General features: G+C 38.0%; 1 protein-coding gene across 1 annotated transcript; it reads left to right on the top strand.

Annotated features, from left to right (window-relative positions):
- The first annotated feature begins 7,715 nt into the window (after window positions 1–7,715).
- Window positions 7,716–13,196, top strand: ENC1 (ectodermal-neural cortex 1). Its single transcript, XM_070935821.1, has 2 exons — window positions 7,716–9,505; window positions 13,037–13,196. The coding sequence occupies exon 1, from the start codon at window positions 7,716–7,718 to the stop codon at window positions 9,483–9,485; it is 1,770 nt and encodes a 589-aa protein (XP_070791922.1). The 3' UTR covers window positions 9,486–9,505; window positions 13,037–13,196.
- Window positions 13,197–20,357: the final 7,161 nt, after the last annotated feature.

Below are 20,357 nucleotides of genomic sequence, written 5' to 3'. Positions count from 1 at the left end.
CACGGACCTAGTGCATATAATGCTTAATTTAAACTACATTTTTATATCAGTGATTGCATGATCTCTATAAATGCCATATGCTAAACAAACCTAGCACATACAAATTGCTAAGCTATAACCCATAGTTTACCCAACGATTGAGTTCACACTGTGCTCTAGGCCTTGTTAATTGGTTCTGTTTGGACATGTGTATGTATATAAATATATGTGTGTGTGTGTGTGTGTGTATGTATGTATGTATAAAATTTAATACTAGCAAGTAGTATTGAACTTATTATGAAAACAATAATTATAATGGTGTGGATTTGTTTGAGCTTTAAATGTTGTATAAACCCAAGTTGTCAGTTTTATAGTTTATAGCCACCAATAGAAAAATAACTGAATTATTATGTATCAGTTATATCTGTTTAAAGCATCCCATTTGGCATTTAGAACTCCATCACAACCTTATAGAAAATAAAAATCAGATACAAAATTTTCAGACATCCTATTCCCGTAAAGTTATCATTGGTCATACTCTCCATGGTTTGTGGCTTAATCTTCTATGTGAACTTGATTATGTCCTATTAAAACATGGTTAAAGAAAACATAGTTTAACTTGGCATAAGATTAAGATACTATTTCTTATGCTAAGTTTACTCTAATATTCTTTTATGAATATAGAACCTGATAAGGACTGAATGATCATTTTGTTCAAGAACAAGAGTAGGAAATATCCAGTTCCTATTAGCTGCAGTATGTTGCATGCTTAGAAGTGGCAGTTGCATTCTCAGTTGAATTCATTGGAGATTACTAATACATTGTGTGTGTGTGTGTGTGTGTGTGTGTGTGTGTGTGTGTGAACAGTGTATTAGTAACCTCCAGTGAATTCAAGTAAGAATACAACTCCTGCCACTATTTTTATTTTATTTTTTCCTCTTTGGTATGGAACATAATTAGAAGAAGTAAGAATAAGATAATGTCTGGGCTGTGTGTTCATTAAGTTTAATAGGAAGCATAAGGTAGGGGTGTGTGCGTCCGTGTACCGTTTTTCACTATCCTTCTGTAAGATTCTGCAACTGTGTATTGGACTACAACTACCATCACCTCCCAGCTAGAATGTACTTTAAGCCTTAAAGTTTAAGGCGTCTGAAAGACACCCCGTCGAGGAATGCCGTCCAACAATGCCTGCGTTCTTAACTGCAAAACAGGCTCTTCTGCACGAGAGAACCTGGGCCCTTCTGCCCGGACGTCTCCCACACAGAAATCTGCGGAACGTGCACGGGCCGGTGTAAAAAAAAAAAACAAAACAGAGCCGGGATGTTCCTTCACATCCATGCCGCTTCCGAGCGAAAGGAAAGGAAGCGCCTCATCCACATTCCCGCCTGCACCTTTCCCTCCCCCCATCCCCGCGCTTCCTCTCCCCCGGGTGATTCCCGGGCGACGTCCAGGGACTCTTTCAGCAGCCGAGCCAAGCTCCGCCCGGCTTCCTCCCCGCCTCCCTCGTGTCATTCACTCTTTGCATCTTGGGCCCTCCCCGCCGGCAGGCCCATATACTCTCTGCCTCGCACTCGCCGAGGCCACAGGAGGAGCGGCGCCCCTCCTCCTCCTCGGCCTCTGCCCGCCTTCTTTGCAGCAGCGCCACCGCTTCCCTTCGTCCAAGCGTGTGGAAGCAACCGGGACAGCCGCCGAGCAAGGACCGCGCTGCTCTTCTAGTAGCCGGGAGGGGAAGGTGGGCGCTCTCGGTCTCTCCTCCGAGAGACACGAACTACCAGGGAGAGGCGCCGGCTGGAACGTGCGCGGCGAAGGACAGAAGCTCGGCTCCCCATGCCGTGAACTTGCGCGGCTCCCAGGAGGCAGGATCCGAGGAAGCGGCGGCTGTAAGTGGGACCCCTCGCGCGCCGACCTGTTGCCGCGGGGAACAGGTTCGCGCCTAGGCGGGCGTGGAGGGTGTGGGGAGCCTAAACCGGCTCGGCGAGCGCCAGTTGTGAGGCTTTTAAATTAGATGATGGTGGAAGAAGAAGACGACGCTGCCTCGTCTGCAGCCCCGAGTCTTAACTAGCCACAGCTCGCGTGGTTTCACTCAGAAGGAATCGCTGCTGAATTCAGCGCGGATTTATTGTATTCCTGAGGAGAGGGGCTGCAGCGGGAGACCCGAAAGCGATTTTGTTTTCAGTCCAGGGGTCTCTTAATGGGTCGCAGAGAGGCGGTTTTGGACACCCTGCAAGGAGTTTTAACGCTGAGGGAGCACCGAAACTAGTCTGTGTTTTAAAAAATAAAAAAGTGTGCGGGGTCAGAAGGTGCAACTCCTAAAGTGGCTTTTGATTTCCCCTGAACTCGGGTCGACCTTAGCCTCTCCAATGCTTTGCGCTTAGAGGACGGGGTCGGTGCACCTCCAAGGCGCAGGGCACATTTGTTCCTTTCCGTCCTACAGGAAGAAGGAGGAGGGCCAGAGGGTGTGCTGCTGGCTTCCTTCCTTTCCCAAGGCTGCCTGCCTGCCTGCCTCTTTTTTTCTTTTTTCTTTTTTTCCCCCTTCCACTTCAAAGCGAAGAGGGGAAGCGGGGAGGCAGCCGTTGACGGAGCTTTTGTATTTCGTTATAGAGGGGCGCACGTGGTAGTTGCAGAAGGTGCGCGGAAAGTAGGGAAGAAGTGGGGTCCAAGCTTTCAAAACCTCTAGTTTTAGCACCGTTTGGTCCTCAGGATTTAAAACGGGATGTCTTGAAACATGATGGGAAACCCTTCCTTCAAACACACATTTTATTCCCGACTCTTCCAACATTGGAAAAGAAAAAGGAAGCTTAAATTTACCAGCTTAAAAATAAAACTCGGAGAGGATGTTTACACCTGTATGATGTTATGGAATAAAAGACACTAGTGATATGAGAAGATAGTAATTTTTTTCTTTTTTTTTTTAAAAAAAACCCAGTGGATTTTTTGCTCATCCAACTGTAGTGAATAGAAATCCATTAATTATAGCAATGGAAAGGAGATTGCTGCCTACCAAAATTAGCAAAATAAACAACAGAGCAGATTCTTTACCTAATGATATGTGTGGTATAGTATGATAAGCTTATCAGTATTTGCTTAGTAACTGAGCCCACCCCTCTTATAGCTTTTTTGAAGTCTGAGCCATTACACAAAGGAAGTAAAAGATTTGCTTCTCTGGCTGTTTTCTTCATAATATATTGGCATATTGCTGCATTAAAAACAGAAAATTATTTAAAAAGATACAATGTACATACTAGATTAACTGCTAAAAGATTTTTAAGATAATAAAAGCTATAAAATGTACAAGATTGAATGTGCTTACTTATACCTGTGTGTGCATGTTCTTGAATAATTTTTAGAACAGCTATCCAAATTCAGAATACTGGAAAATAACATTTCAATTTTTATGTCTCTCTTTGAACAAAGAAATAATGGTTATAGTCAGTTCTTTGATTACTTCCATTGACATGACCACACTATCAGATTGATTTGGGAAGAAAGTAAAGCTTCCAAATTCAATAATGACATAGTTTGTAATTCCAGAGGTTGAAGAACAAATAATTAAGGATAGTAATAGCCTTGTGCTATTTGAGAATTAAAAATCTTTTGATAGATTAATGTTGGAAACAGATAGAGGATAAAACACATTTATCCTCTATCTGAGAATAAAGTTTGTCTCAAAAAGTCATTTCTCCTAAACTAAGATGTGTGGGGAAAAACATATTAAGAGCAGGATCCATCAGTTCTGTAATTGTTTCAAATAATTCTTAATACACAATAATTCATACTTTAATCCATATGTACCTTCCCCCCCCCCATTCTGTTTAATAGTGTCTGATTTTCAGAGACTGCCTGGACAAATCCCTGCAGTTTCTTTGGAAATGTTTTTCAGGAGTAGTTTGCCATTGCTTCCTTCCTAGGGCTGAGAGAGAGTGACTAACTAACTCAAAGCCATTCAGCTGGCTTTATGCCTAAATTGGAACTAGAACTCACAATCTCTAGTTTCTAGCCTGATGCCTTAACCACTACACCACTACACTTTCTATCTAGTTTTGCCTGTGTGAATAAATCCCACCTAGTTCTTTGAGATTTACTTAAATCATGTATATGGCTGAACTGTTAATTTCAGTGTATTTTAGATATACAATTTAAGTTTCATAAGGTAAATTATCCAAATGATGTTGCCTTTATTTGATGTTTTGTTTGGTGTTGTAAATAACTTGGTAGAACTATTTATGGCTTAGAATTATAGCATTGGAAGTGGCTATTCAGATCATGTAATCCATATTTAGACAGTTTGCAGTGATAGCAGAAAGTTTAGAATGGACTGTATTTGATAGATTGTGGGACCCAGAAATGTCTGAATAATAGGGAGCTTACATTAAGAGTGTATTAGCATAGAACCACATGGAGACAAATCAATAAATTGTATTGTTAAAAGTCTTCAATGGTTATTGCAGTAGTCTTTTTGAGCCATTTAAGATAAAATTGCCTAAGCACATATTAGGAAACACATAGATCTTAGAAGAAATTACTACATAATAATTGATATATCAGTGTTAGAGTACATTTTCATCTTGTGTTATTAGAAGAATACAAACAATGAAACATCATCACCTAGGCATAAATATTTCTGAATTTGCAGCCTTATTCTAACAGAAGGTATGTTTGGATGAGCATCTACAACCTCATAAGTTGCTAAAAATTATACCTGGAAAGTGTGGGTGGGAGAGGGTTATTCAAAGGTGTTTTAATTTTGTTTTAAAAATGGGAATAACATAGTTGAATTTAAGCAATTCATGTGATCGAGATTCTTCTCTATAAATGACCCAGGACTGTACATTCCCATGCTATTGGGGAATTGTAGGTGTTTCAGTCTATACATATAAAGAAGATAGATTAGTGAAAGCTAGTTTAGTCAGAAGAACCTTTTAATTCATAGGAAATTATTTTAAGATTTTAATTTATATGTTAAACTGGGTACAGTAACATGCATATCATAGCTGAGCTGTGCTGTTGAAATCTGTAGTAACCATTAGCTGGCAACAAAAAGCTACAATACTTCTTTGCTGCTATCTAGTGGTCATGTGCATTTTGCATTCCAGTTGTAATAAGTGTGAAGTACAGTTACAATTGTGATATCCTCAACAAATTAACAAACATCCCTAGTGATGGGTAGATTTATCTTTTAACAATTTCTTTTGAGTAGGTATAGCAGGTATTGAAACAACCACGTTTCCTCCAAGAATACAAATTATTTTTGAGAAGGAAAAAATTTTGAAGAAAAAAGAAAAATCCTGTATGGTAGTAACTAAGTGACCAACAAGTCAAAAAAATGAGAATAATTGGCTATCAAAGTGTATCATAGTGTGTATAACAATTGATGCTTAATTGTTACAGATATCACCTCATATAAAAGTTAGATTTTTCATTTATGTAATTTATATGGCTGCCCAGCTCTCAGACTGTAGCTCTGGACAGCTGATATATTAAAACATGAACGTGATAAGTAGTGGCCACAAAAAAGTAAAACTTATTTCCCCAACTTGTATTACTTGGTTTTGAATAAATATTAGAATCAAACTGCAAAACTTCTAATTTCTTAGCAGTTTCTACACATACTTAGCAGTGACAGCACCTTTACAAGTGACAAAATACTAGAGAAGGGTGCTGTCACAAAATAATACTAAACAAGAAAATTTTGAGGAATCACATGCTCCATTAGAATAGGTCCCACTTATTCCTGCATTCTCACTTTTGTTACTTGCTCATCTTTTCCCTGAGGGAAATGAGGCATTGTATTGAATTGAGCACAGGCTTTCTGTCCTGAGTTTATAAAGTCATTTCTAAGTCCACCCATTTCTAAATCCTGACCAAGTCCTCTCAGGTGTCATATCTGACTCATCACTGAATAGCAGCTTAATGAGTAGCTCAACTTCCTTTTGCTAGGTTCTGTTGACTTTTTCTGGTCTGGTGACAGGCAGTCTTGTGGGAAAGCTTTATGGAGGTCATGCCAGATTATATTTTTGTCTTTCTTCACTCCTTCCTTGGTTGTGGAGATAGTCTTTTTCTATGGGCAGTGGTGGTTTCTATGACACCTGAACAGGTTGGACCTGTGCAGCTGGTAGGAATATCTCCAGGGGACTTCTGATTCTGTTATAAATGAAAGAGTTCTCCATCAGAGACAACTGCATATTGTCTTCCCTGATCATCTGCTTGCCATTCCCGTGCACATTACTTGTTTTTCCAAATTAGGACAACTTTCTTGAATGTGTACTTATAAGACCAGAAATTACAATTTGCAGGTCTCTTGTCATAGGTTGAATCATTGCCTTTTCAAATCATTGGGATTGGAGTCAGTATAAATTCTGAGCACACAGAATGGCTCCTTCAATATGTGGGAGACTTATTGAAGCAGGATAGATGACCATACCTGGAAGGGGATAAGAAAGATGATTTTTGTTGAATCTTAATTCTTCTGGGATGGCATAGCTGGAAAGTAAACAACATGTTGGCAGATTCTCTCAATATCAGTAGGAGTGGTGTTATAAATGCTCAGGCTGTTTTCACTGTCAGAATTGAAGTTTTGCTCCAGAAAAATGGTTAGGTTCACACAACATTCCAAACCAGAATGTTATTTCCTTTTCATTTAATGTATTAATATGAATCCAGGTGTCAGTGGCAGCTTAGCGTGATCGATTAATTCAGAAATTGTGTCTTATTCCCCTGGCGTCTTTGTAGTAGTTTTAAATTCTGTTTTCCACTGAATTTATTCTAATGATTTTACTTTGAGAAAACTTTGATCCTGTATAGTTTAGGTAAGCATGTTGCATATTGAGGTTTTGGGGATTTTTCTCTCCTCCCCCAGCATTGGTGGAAATTCCTATTTACTGTAGGATTTTTCCAGTCACCACCTTGTTTCTTTCATAATTTTTGGCCTTTTGCTAAATTGGTGGGAATAAAGATTCAAGAAATCTGGAATATACCAGGCTGAGAAACTCTTTCAGCATATAATTAAATCACATGTGTGTCACCTTAAAGTATCTGTTGCTGGAGAGATATGTAGCTTTGAGGTAAAAAAATCTACTGGTAACATTATAGTAATTAAAATAAAATATGCTGGGAATGATCTATTTGTGTCTTAACTTTTTACATATTTTCATGCTGTGGGTGGAATTGGTTTTATCAGAATATAATCTTAATAAGGTTAATTTGTGGATGCTTGTGTTCCTTAAAGTATTCCTGACTGTAATGTCCTTATTTCTTGTCCTACTATGATTCAAGGCAGAAGTATGTTTTTAAATATGTGTGTCAGTACATAATTATTAAATCAGCTGCTGTATGCTGGAAAGGTGTGGGAAAAAATTCAGACCTGTCTTTTTTTTTCACCCATTCTGAAACTGCCACTTATATCGTTACGAAAGTGGGAGGTCTGGTTTGCCAAGATAATCCTGCTGTCTTGAGCAATTATTTTTAGACTATGCCAGTTAAGAAACATATAGTAGGAAAAACAGGCAGAGGATTGGATGTCCTCAGCTCCTGTTTGATGTTGCTTAGCATATTCCTATGTTTTGCAGCTGTCTTTTTTAAAACCACAATTTTAAGTCTTGGAAGTACTCTGTAGTCAAAGGATAGACTTCCCAGTAGATAACAGGGAAGTACAGGTAACTTACATTTAAGACATTCTATATTGTATTTTGAGACTTCTTAATCATATTTATTTCTTTAACATTTAGGTGTGGAAGAAAATGTCAGTCAGCATGCATGAGAATCGGAAGTCTAGAGCCAGCACTGGCTCTATAAATATATATTTATTTCACAAATCTTCATATGCTGATAGTGTCCTCACTCATCTGAATCTTCTGCGTCAACAGCGTTTATTTACAGATGTACTCCTCCATGCTGGAAACAAGTCATTTCCTTGCCATAGAGCTGTCCTAGCTGCCTGTAGCCGATATTTTGAAGCCATGTTCAGTGGCGGTCTTAAAGAAAGCCAAGCCAGTGAAGTCAACTTCCACAATTCCATCCATCCAGAGGTTTTAGAACTTCTCCTGGACTATGCGTACTCTTCAAGGGTCATCATCAATGAAGAAAATGCAGAGTCCCTTTTGGAGGCAGGTGATATGTTGGAATTCCAAGACATTAGAGATGCTTGTGCAGAATTCTTAGAGAAGAACCTTCATCATACCAATTGTCTTGGCATGCTTCTTCTGTCGGATGCTCACCAGTGTACCAAACTTTATGAGCTCTCTTGGAGGATGTGCCTTAGCAACTTCCAGATCATCAGTAAAAGTGAAGATTTTCTCCAGCTTCCAAAAGACATAGTTGTTCAGCTGCTCTCTAGTGAAGAATTAGAGACTGAAGATGAACGATTAGTTTACGAGTCTGCCATGAACTGGATTAACTATGATCTAAATAAACGTCACTGTTATCTGCCAGAATTATTGCAGACTGTGAGACTGGCTCTTTTGCCAGCCATATATCTAATGGAAAATGTAGCTACTGAAGAGCTTATCACCAAGCAAAGGAAAAGTAAAGAGATTGTAGAAGAAGCAATCAGGTGCAAATTGAAGATTCTGCAGAATGATGGTGTAGTCACTAGTTTATGTGCTAGGCCTCGAAAAACTGGGCATGCCTTATTTCTACTGGGAGGCCAGACTTTTATGTGTGACAAATTATATCTTGTCGACCAAAAAGCAAAGGAGATCATTCCAAAAGCTGACATCCCAAGTCCAAGGAAGGAATTCAGTGCATGCGCAATTGGCTGTAAAGTCTATATTACTGGTGGCCGAGGATCTGAAAATGGAGTCTCTAAAGATGTTTGGGTATATGATACACTTCATGAAGAATGGTCCAAAGCAGCTCCAATGCTAGTTGCTCGGTTTGGCCATGGTTCTGCTGAACTCAAACACTGTCTATATGTTGTAGGAGGTCACACAGCAGCCACTGGTTGTCTTCCAGCCTCTCCCTCAGTATCCTTAAAACAAGTAGAACAGTATGATCCTGTGACTAACAAATGGACAATGGTTGCCCCACTTCGAGAAGGAGTAAGCAATGCTGCTGTAGTCAGTGCAAAGTTAAAACTCTTTGCTTTTGGTGGTACCAGTGTCAGTCATGATAAGCTTCCAAAAGTACAATGTTACGACCTGAGTGAAAACAGGTGGACTGTACCAGCCACTTGTCCTCAGCCATGGCGATACACAGCTGCAGCTGTTCTCGGTAACCAAATTTTTATTATGGGTGGAGACACTGAATTCTCTGCTTGCTCAGCTTATAAATTCAACAGTGAAACTTACCAGTGGACTAAAGTGGGAGATGTGACAGCTAAAAGAATGAGTTGTCATGCTGTTGCATCTGGAAACAAATTATATGTTGTGGGAGGCTACTTTGGAATCCAGAGGTGCAAAACATTAGATTGTTATGACCCCACGCTTGATATGTGGAACAGCATAACCACAGTGCCCTATTCGCTAATCCCAACTGCATTTGTGAGCACATGGAAACATCTCCCTTCTTAACTGCATGTGTGTCTATACAGGTGAGAAATCGCTTATTGAAAATATAAGTGGCTATAAATTTACTTTTTTTACAAATAAAAACTGCAGATTCATTTGAATAAACAGGAAGCAAAAAAGCTGGCATGACTCAACCAGTGCATGAATAAATATAAGATCTGTTTCATAAGATATAAGAATTACCCTGGTTACCCCCAGTTAAATAGTGCATGCATTGGTCATGCACAAGTATCCCTATTGGTAATTTCTGTATCCATGATTATTAATTCATAGGCATATTTATGTAAGACTGTTCTTAAAGGTAATTATGGTTCTTCACATAGACATATTTCTTTTTCCCACCATTTGCAAATGATCTTAATAAAATGCCATCTAGGATAAAATCTACTTAGTTGAAATTATAGTTTACTCACATGTTTTCTTTTGTTCAGTTGTGTCCCATTCTTTTAAGATTTTGTTGTCATATCCACACCTTACAATTTAAGTGGAAATAAAAGAGTATAATTAATGTAAGAGTGATTAGTGGAACTGATTACACTCACACACAAAAACACATACTATATATACTGTGTGTGCGTGTGTGTGATTGGAGCAAGCAAAATCATTGCTGGTTCTGATGTGCATATGGGCAACAATGTAAACTGCCTATATATCTTTTGAAGGAAACTTTATATGAAATATTTATCTTGGACTTTATGGAATTGGGACTATTAATAACTGAAGCAATAAGAATCTGCTTCCCCAGCGTGGGGTGGAGTTAGAAAAGAGAATTCTTATGTGCAGTGGTGAATCATTCTGACCTTATGTTTAAAAGACATGCCAGTTAGCTTAAGTAATTATTGGTTTGCAACTTGGGATGTTTCAAAGCCCATAAATTCAATCTGAAAGTTTAGTTGTCCAGATGTGCACCTGATGTGGGCAGGTGCAGTGTTGGTGATTTTAATGGATTGGTATCTGCTTAAAACTATTTCATTTGAACTAGCTCATGCAGATACCTGTATTTCTTTCTTTTTGCTACATTTTTTTTTTATTATTGATTTTCCTTCTGATTTTTCATTTTGAAAATGCCAGTAAACCTTCCTTGCAATATACCCTTTTATTTAAAAAGTGGCCAGCTATTTCTATATAAGCCTGCCTTTTATCTATTTTTTATTCTTCCAGAATTGTAAGAGGTTTATGGCCTTTAGTAAGGAAAAGAGGAACCATTAAGTTCAGCAGGGCATGTTTCTGAGTTAGCATGCTGGGCTCAGATGCAAATTTTGTTAGAATGCGTGCAGCCCATTTGTATTCATTGCTAATTGTGCTTGGGGAAAAAATGCTGAAAGGACTTCAAAACTTCAAGCCACATATTAACCAGCAGTATAAATGCTCGGGTATAAATATTTCAGGGACTTCAGTTTAAATAGACCTTGCCTATAATTTATCCAGTCATCTAGAAGGTTTTAATGTATCAATAAATCTAGTTGTAAATATTTCTTGGCATTAGCCTTTTCTTGTGAAGTTAAACTTTTGGTGTCAAGATTAAAAAGAACTAAGTAGCACTTGAAATAAAATTAGAACAGGGTTTTTTTGGTAAAGAAGAAAACAATGAGGAGGCCCACATAGTATATTGTAAATTGATTCATCAAAATGCAAATACCTCTATCAGTATAATTGCAGAACTGCAATTTTAATTCTAAAGAATAGCTGCATTGCATATTTTTATTCTCTATAAACCTATGAAATGTTTTTCTCAGTCAAAGCTTGATCCACAGACATCAAGGCATTGTTCAGTGGTCTAGACTGGATTTAGGTACATTTCCAGAGAAATAGTTTTGTCCTTCTAGTAAACAGCAAAAGTACCTGAAGCTCTTTATCTAATCAATCCCCCCCCTCCCCTAATCAGTGCTACTATTCAATGTTTTGTATATTAAAGTTTGACATGGGTTCTTTTATTTATCTAACAATTTATAAGGTAGCTGTTCTATATTTTCTATTGGTTATCCTGGCAAACCCTAGATTAAGAAAGATTGCTATAAGGTGATAGTATTGTCTCTACTAGAATTTTAAAATCAAATAAGTTACTTTTTATTAAAAGAAAGGCCTCATTTCCATGTTAGATTGGAATTTGAGAATATTATATATATCTAATTGTAATTTCTTATATGTTTCAAATATCAAACTTCTTTATGTCTGATAATGAAAGATGATCCTGTTATTCCTTTCAATATGTCTGTATATGAAAGACTATTTTTCCAGGATAATCAAATAATAGTTTACTCTCCGGGTTGTTTTTCACCTTCCTCCCAATCTGTTTTACTTAGGCAGTTTGTTAGTATAACTGAATAAACGTAACCAACCTGCAATTTGCGCCGTATCCAGTGATAAATTTTTGTGTGTGGCTCCTGCTGCTCTGTCAATGGGAAGAAAGGACCAGAAGAAAATGGTTCTCATTGTGCCCCAATCAGAAACATTTTTCTTCTGGCCCTTTCTTTCCGTTGATACAATACAGCAGGAGGAGGCATAAAAAATATTTTTTTGTGTTAAAAGAGTTAAGAAAAAAAGTTAAGAAAAAAAGAATCATAAAGCTGCTTATATTCATCTCAGGAGTATGCTGTAGCTGATTGTCCTTCAGTGAAAGTGGTTTTAGTTTTTTAATATGCAAGAGATCGCAAATTGTGTCTAGAGTTATTATTTTGTAAACTGCACATACATACCTTCTGTGATCCTGCCCAGTGCTTTTAAGCTACGAAGCACATGCACCTTCCAATCAGTCGCACCAAGTTAACCAGCAAATTTTTACAATTGCACTGCGGAAATCCCATCAAACTTTGCTTCATATGTTCTGGCAGAGCTATTAATTGCTACTTTAAAAACCAGCATGGTGCCTGGTTTGAAAACCCGGCTCTGAGCATAATGGAGTGAGAAGGTGGAGTACAGAAGCCAAACACTGGCATCCAAAGCTAATATTTTGCACTGAATAATTGACGTATAGGAAAGGCTTCTATGGGGAGGCAGCGAAGCGTACTGCATTGTTACAGGACAAAGCCCCACAAAAGAGAGTTCTGCCATAATGAATAGCAGAAATGTTTTAAATAAGGGGATTAATATGTCTGCCTTTCATATTCTGAATCAGTTCTATTCAGGATCCTCCATGGTTAATAAGGCATTGATTGGTGATTCTTTTCTCCAACAAGCTGCCTTTCCTTCTGCTTCTTTGCTACTTGGATTTGGCCCATGACCAAAATGCCTGTCCCTGCTACTGTACCAGCCAGCTTTATGACAGAGATGTTGCATTATGTTATTTTCCTCCTTAACAGTCGACTGTCTCTTCATTTGCAGGATTGATTTATTACGTTCAGGCACCGTTCTTCTCTGTCTGCCAAGTTATTAATGTTATTAAACCAAAGAATTGCTAGTTACATTATAAAGGAATAACATGATCAGTGAGGATACAGCATCTAATATTTAAGATACATAATGAACAGGCATCTGTTTTATAGACCTTTAAAACATGTATAAACTTTATATTGTTCCATGAAAATGTTTATAATGTTTCTGTTTCTTTTCTTTAGTTTATTGCATTATAATGCTGAATAAACCTTGGAACCAACTGTGGAGAAGTGGTTTTGATGAAGACATTTCTTTTTTGAATTTGAAGAAGATACCCTGCACCTTCTAGATTCTTAAAAGTTGGAAATGAAGGAATGGGAGTGGGAATATTGTTTTCGGTATATCAGCACATGGTTTAATTATGAATGAATGAACCCATGGTCGGGTCCTTGTGTTAGTAATTGTGGATTAATGTCAAGTTTAATAATCCTTTCAAAGGGGAGGGGAGGTGGGGGGGGAATGAACTTTCCAGAGCTGCATAACACAGCACAACCCTCAATTTTCATGGACTTTGCTTTTTGTGTGCAAAATTTGAAATGGTTGTCACCTCCCTTTGTGACAATTTGAAGTGTCAACAGCAGCTGCAAAGGAAGCGGACAAGGCCTGGTTCAGCAAGATGTATCTCTTTGTGAATGAAGATACAGCTCTGCCCAGGGCAATGAGCTTTGTCCTAGGCAGTGCCGGGAGCATCGGTTTCAATTGGTGAGCTGCGTTGTAGCTCTTGAATTACTTTCTTAGGGAGCAGCAGCTCAATTATTAAAAAAAAAAATTATTCCCCCCAGCGTCTATGCGAAAGAGAATGACTCTTGTTCCCTACATACATGCAATTTATTTCTTCTTGTATTTATTAATTATGACTGTCCTGTTTCTAAATTGTTACTTGTTGTAGATACAGCTATTTATTGTTCAGTGCTTGCATGCTGAAACAATGCCTGGAGTAATTTTCAAGTTATAAGGGCTTATAGGACTCTTATGTTTTGCACATTCTGTGATTTCTGACTTGCTCTGCTGCACAGAAAAAAAGCTAAATAATATTTGAGAGTTGGGTAGGGGTCAGAAATGGAAGGATTTTAAATTGCATATGTACTGAAGGACAAAGCCATGGAGGTTGTTTTCTCAAGCCATTGACTCCCTAAATTACACGTGTGCCCTGCTGATAGTATTTCTGTTACACTTTATTTGCCTAATCATGCCTTTTGAATGAAAACATCTAGAAAGAGAGACAATAGGTTTTGTAGCTTTCTTTTTGTGCAGCCTCATCACTATTGGAAAGCAGACTGGAGGGAAATTCTACAGAACCTTTTTTTTTCTCTAGAATCTTTCCAATATGAGATACCCAGTTTTGTTTTGTTTATTTATTTATTTATACCTGATGGGATTTTTAATGTGCCATTTATATGACCAGGGGAATTTTATTCTCTTTAAGAGATGGGAAACCCTAGGGGGGAAAGAGTTAGTTTCTGTTTAAATTAACACCAATTCTCTTGGTTTATCTTCTTGGATTACATTGGAATTAAAACCCATTCTCCCCTCCCTCATCTGTTTTTTAATATAATATTATATCTATATTATTAGATATAATAATTAGCATGGTCAATGGGGGAGCAGGGAGTTACTAAATTCATTTAATATATTGTTTTGCATTAATTAGCAATCTGAGCTTTCAGAGGAATAGTAGCTGGAAGTATCATATGTGGGATCCTGATCAATTAAAGGATTTTTAAATGTCCTACACCACCAACTTATTTTTTGGCTTGAATGTAAAAGTAAACCTATTCAGTCTTTCCTGGTGTACTTAGCCCATAGTTCCTTTGTTTAACTTTCTAGTTGTGCTTCTCATAAGAATTGGTACAGCCAAACAATATACTGCTACCAGACTTCCATTGTGGTTGGTTGTCTTAATGTTGTGTAAGCAAATTGTTTTGAAATGCATGCATGCATGCTTGTAAAGAGTTATAATGATCACGTCTGCTTACATTTTGATAATGTAGCTCAATTCTGACAGTTTACTGTAAAGAACAATTTGTGTTCATGGCACAGTCCTATATATGTTTACTCAGAAGTAGGTTTTAATGTCTTAACTTGGGCTTACTCCCCAATAAACATGTTTTAGGATTGTAACCATCGGCTTTAGAGAGCTTTCTCATGTTGCCGTAGGTTTTTTCCCCCCAATTCTCAATATATATGCATTTCTTATGTATTATCAAAAATAAGAAATGAATGTATGTGAAGTTTTTCAAATTGTTAGTTGTGGTTCTTAGCATGGGTAGCAGAGAGGATTGAAAGAAAGTCTGAATTATAAAACACATAAACATTGTATTGTGAACTTCTATTGATTTGTACATTGTTGACTGAAGTCTGATTTCTTTGGTCAATTTGACCAAAAAATATTGGTTAGTTGCCTTCATTTAAGAATAATTCTGCTTCTGAACTCTGAATTAAATATCCAAGAGTGAAGTTATATTAATATTCATTTCACTGAGATGTTTGACAAACCAGTACATTACCTGTGCAAGTTAATGCACAGAGTACAGCTGCATTAATTTAAGGCAAATTGGGAAATCTAAAAAAAAGCTATCACAAAGCTCATATAAAGTTTGTATAAAGCCCTGCCTGCAAATTCTCTCCAAATATCTCTTCACGTACATTAGGATTGGAGGTGTTATTGCTCCTATAACATACATGCAAATAAAGCAATTGTAAGTGCTAGCACTATAAGTCCTTTTGCATTCACTCTATATAGGAATTAATGGCTATTTTTGTGTGTATGTGTAGAAGGGTGAAAACATAGTGAGAAATGACAGAATTCTATCTGCACTTCTCCATGGAATCGTTGAGCTTATACCGTAAACCTGTTTTGTAATACCATCCAATTTCCTAAAGTGTCTGAAGTTTTTGCAGTTACATTTCAAAGCAGTAGCTTGCTTTCAAGTGCTTGGTTTTACTTCACGGGTATAGACAGAAGGGAATGGAAAATCAGGGTGGGCCTCTAGCCCTGCAGGCGAATATTTTGAGCTCTTACTCTTTGAATCAGCATGGGAATCTTGATTCTCTACTTGGTGATTTCCAGTCTGAAAAAATAGCCCACACTTCTGAGACAAATGCAGTTCACATAAGAGTGCACACAAAAACCTTGGCATAAGACGAGAAAGTTCTTCGTATTTTGTGGGCCAGTTGCTGTGGAAACGTTAAACAAAGGACAACCTACCACTTCTGGTATAATTGTGTAGCCCCTTTTCTTTAGGCCTGACACCTGTCTGAATAAGAGTGATTAGAACTGAATAGTGTCCCTTGTCTGGCAACTGAAGATGCAGTTCACGTACAAAAATAAGTGAAGTAAAATGTCTATGTGTTTTTTTGTATGCTATTACATTTTGAAGTTTTGTAAAACTGCATTTTTTTCACAATGTGAAACTGAAGGTCAATAAATTATTAGAGATTTTCTCTTAAATACGCTCTTCTGAAGTTTTTATTTCCTAATAAAAACAAAACTAATGCTTAGCACAGTGTATAAGTCCTGTCTTAATAGAAAGGGCATCTCAAAATCAGTTAGGAGTTGATTGTTTTCTAATATCTGCTTTGGTTACACTGGAATGTTCCCCTTTGTTCCAATCTGTCACTCTTAACTGTGAATCAGCTTTTAAAGTTCAACAGCTAAAATGACAGGAGCTTTGAGATGATTCTGTGGGCAAGCATTTATAAATCTTCTGCCCTCAGTTTTTGAAGCATGGCTTAAGAGACTGATATTACTTGAGAAATGAATTATGCAAGATGGAATTATTCCTGAGAGATCAAGTGAAAAATAACTGGCACCTTTCCCTTTTCCATACTAAATACACATTAATCTAGAAGATAGATTCATTGAAATCAGTGTGACATGATTATGGACATGAGACAACTAGTTTCCATTTCTCTGCATAACGTGGGGGGAAAGTATATACAGCTTCTTCCAATCTTTGGCTAGAAGAAATATAAGAAATCTAGCAGAGTTAGAACTTTGGGAATTTGTTTGCATTTCTATTATTTTTATAAGGAGTTCACAACGTATGATCATAAGTGTATCCAGAATTATGGTCATAACTCAGGCTATGGTTTTTAAGTAGGCCACCTTGTGACCGTGCCTGATGTTATGTCTTTCTTGCTGTGGTTAAGAAAATTGGTTTATTAAGCCAATATTAAGGTTATTCCATTGTACCCAATGGAAACTAGAAATAAATGCCGGTTCTTGGCAAAAAACATAAATTATAGTTATGTGATGACAGGATGCTACAAATGGCTTTAAATGCAGGCTGATTGCGAAGAGCCCAAAATATGATCATATGACTGGGGGAGGAGGAATGGTTGTTGGAACTCCAGAACTGAGTTGTCAGTAGCTCTGGTGAGATTTGTCATAACTTTGAACAGTTGTTAGGTGACTGATTGTAAGTCAAGGACTAACTTTACATATATGCATCCATGTATTTTCATAATATTTATAACCTACTCTAGTCTAGAAAGATTCTGGGCAGCATACAGCATCAAAGCAAAATGAAGAAAAAAAAAAAGAGAAAACACTGTAGGGTTCATACATGTTCAATAACAAAAAGCTGCAAATTTTCAGGGTTATACAGACTTTTTGCATATTGATCTATAAATAAGCATGTAAGCAGTTGTAGCTTTCACAGCTGTAGAACCACCTAAGGATCATTCCTGTATTTCATTCAATTCATCCAAGCATTCACATTTGTTGGGTAAACATGCAGAAACAAATTCTAATGTAGTATTTGCTTTTTTGTGGAATGTTTAAGCTGCACATTTGCACAGTGGTAAGTGCAGAGGGACTTAAGAGACAAAGAAGAGAAAGCTGCAGTAAACCAAATGAATAGTCTTCTGCAAGACTATTTCTTTTAGAAATAGACACTGAACAATTGAGTTCTTAACATATTGCATCAGTGCAAAACAGCAGTGGCCAACACCATCCTTTCAGTTGTCCCATATTCACTATCAGAAAGAAAGTGTGGGAGACTTTGATAGGTAATATGATTCAATTTATTTATGCATGATGGATATTGTTAATGGTATATGATACTGTGGAATTATTTGAAGAAGATAAAATCAAATTCTTCAACTTTGGAATACATCTCTAAAACAATTATTTTCTCCATCTAAACAAGCCCCTACTCATGGCAATTTTCTACGTTTTGAATAAAATAGTGAATTTTAATAGCAATAGCACTTAGGATCCAAACAGTCAATCACCAGGACCAGAGTTTTAATCTTCCAAGCTTTTGAACTTTTTTATCTCCAGAATGTGTGCACTGGGCTGTTCCTTGTGTAGTATTTATATGGCGATGCCTCATCATGTGTAGCTTTTAATTGTTAATTGGGATGTTGATGGCCAGTTATTAAGTTTATGATAGTTGTTTCCTTGTGCTGCTACACACTTGGCTCCTAAATACCTGATAAGCTATTTCATCCCTGTTGACTGATAAGGGACCACTTTCTAGATTCAATCATTTCTCTGGCTATTTTTGTTCCTGCTCAGCCAACAATCTTAGTAGTTGTGAAATTGAACGTATGTCCTTGTTTGTTGAAATGTGAGGCTACCAATGAACTCAGGTCTCCTTACTCATATTCTTGCAATCTGGTGGTTAGCTTTCTTCCCATCTGTCCTATATACAGTCAGGTCCATAAATATTGGGACATCGACACAATTCTAACATCTTTGGCTCTATACACCACCACAATGGAGTTGGAATGAAACAAACACAATGTGCTTTAACTGCAGACTGTCAGCTTTAATTTAAGGGTATGTACATCCAACTCAGGTGAACGGTGTAGGACTTACAGCAGTTTGCATATGTGCCTCCCACTTGTTAAGGGACCAAAAGTAATGGGACAGAATAATAATCATAAATCAAACTTTCCCTTCTTAATATTTGGTTGCAAATCCTTTGCAGTCAATCACAGCCTGAAGTCTGGAACGCATAGACATCACCAGACGCTGGGTTTCATCCCTGGTGATGCTCTGCCAGGCCTCTACTGAAACTGTCTTCAGTTCCTGCTTGTTCTTGGGGCATTTTCCCTTCAGTTTTGTCTTCAGCAAGTGAAATGCATGCTCAATGGGATTCAGGTCAGGTGATTGACTTGGCCATTGCATAACATTCCACTTCTGTCCATTCAAAAACTCTTTGGTTGTTTTTGCAGTATGCTTTGGGTCATTGTCCATCTGCACTGTGAAGCGCTATCCAATGAGTTCTGCAGCATTTGGCTGAATGTGAGCAGATAATATTGCCCGAAACACTTCAGAATTCATCCTGCTGCTTTTGTCAGCAGTCACATCATCAATAAATACAAGAGAACCAGTTCCATTGGCAGCCATACATGCCCACGCCATGACACTACCACCACCATGCTTCACTGATAAGGTGGTATGCTTAGGATCATGAGCAGTTCCTTTCCTTCTCCATACTCTTCTCTTCCCATCACTCTGGTACAAGTTGATCTTGGTCTCATCTGTCCATAGGATCTTGTTCCAGAACTGTGAAGGCTTTGTTAGATGTTGTTTGGCAAACTCTAATCTGGCCTTCCTGTTTTTGAGGCTCACCAATGGTTTACATCTTGTGGTGAACCCTCTGTATTCACTCTGGTGAAGTCTTCTCTTGATTGTTGACTTTGACACACATACACCTACCTCCTGGAGAGTGTTCTTGATCTGGCCAACTGTTGTGAAGGGTGTTTTCTTCACCAGGGGAAGAATTCTTCGGTCATCCACCACACTTGTTTTCCGTGGTCTCTCGGGTCTTTTGGTGTTGCTGAGCTCACCGGTGCATTCCTTCTTTTTGAGAATGTTTCAAACAGTTGTTTTGGCCACGCCTAATGTTCTTGCTATCTCTCTGATGGGTTTGTTTTGTTTCTTCAGCCTAATGATGGCTTGCTTCACTGATAGTGACAGCTCTTTGGATCTCATTTTGAGAGTTGACAGCAACAGATTCCAAATGCAAATAGCACACTTGAAATGAACTCTGGGCCTTTTATCTGCACATTGTAATTGGGGTAATGAGGGAATATCACACACATGGCCATGGAACAGCTGAGAAGCCAATTGTCCCATTACTTTTGGTCCCTTAACAAGTGGGAGGCACATATACAAACTGCTGTAAGTCCTACACCGTTCACCCGAGTTGGATGTACATACCCTCAAATTAAAGCTGACAGTCTGCAGTTAAAGCACATGGTGTTTGTTTCATTCCAACTCCATTGTGGTGGTGTATAGAGCCAAAGATGTTAGAATTGTGTCGATGTCCCAATATTTATGGACCTGACTGTAGTCATGGGCAGTCCACACAGACAATCCGGTAAATTAGAATAGAAGGTTCTCCCATCTCCAAACAATCTTTGTAATGCATGATTTGTCTTCATATTGTAGACCCTGTGCAGTGGGCAATGCCCACTTGTAGATCTTAGAAGCTGCGTTCTACTGCTTCTGGAATTTTTTTGAAGTATGGCAGGGTGTGCCATATA

The sequence above is a fragment of the Pituophis catenifer genome, unplaced genomic scaffold (genome assembly GCF_029215685.1).
Source record: "Pituophis catenifer annectens isolate HBS135680 unplaced genomic scaffold, rPitCat1.0.hap2 SCAF_2, whole genome shotgun sequence".
Taxonomy (NCBI): Eukaryota; Metazoa; Chordata; class Lepidosauria; order Squamata; family Colubridae; genus Pituophis; species Pituophis catenifer.
This window is presented reverse-complemented; position numbering and strand designations above follow the sequence as displayed.

Coding starts and splice junctions, on each gene's coding strand:
- ENC1 (XM_070935821.1), top strand. CDS start 7,716: ATGTCAGTCAGCATGCATGAGAATCGGAAGTCTAGAGCCAGCACTGGC.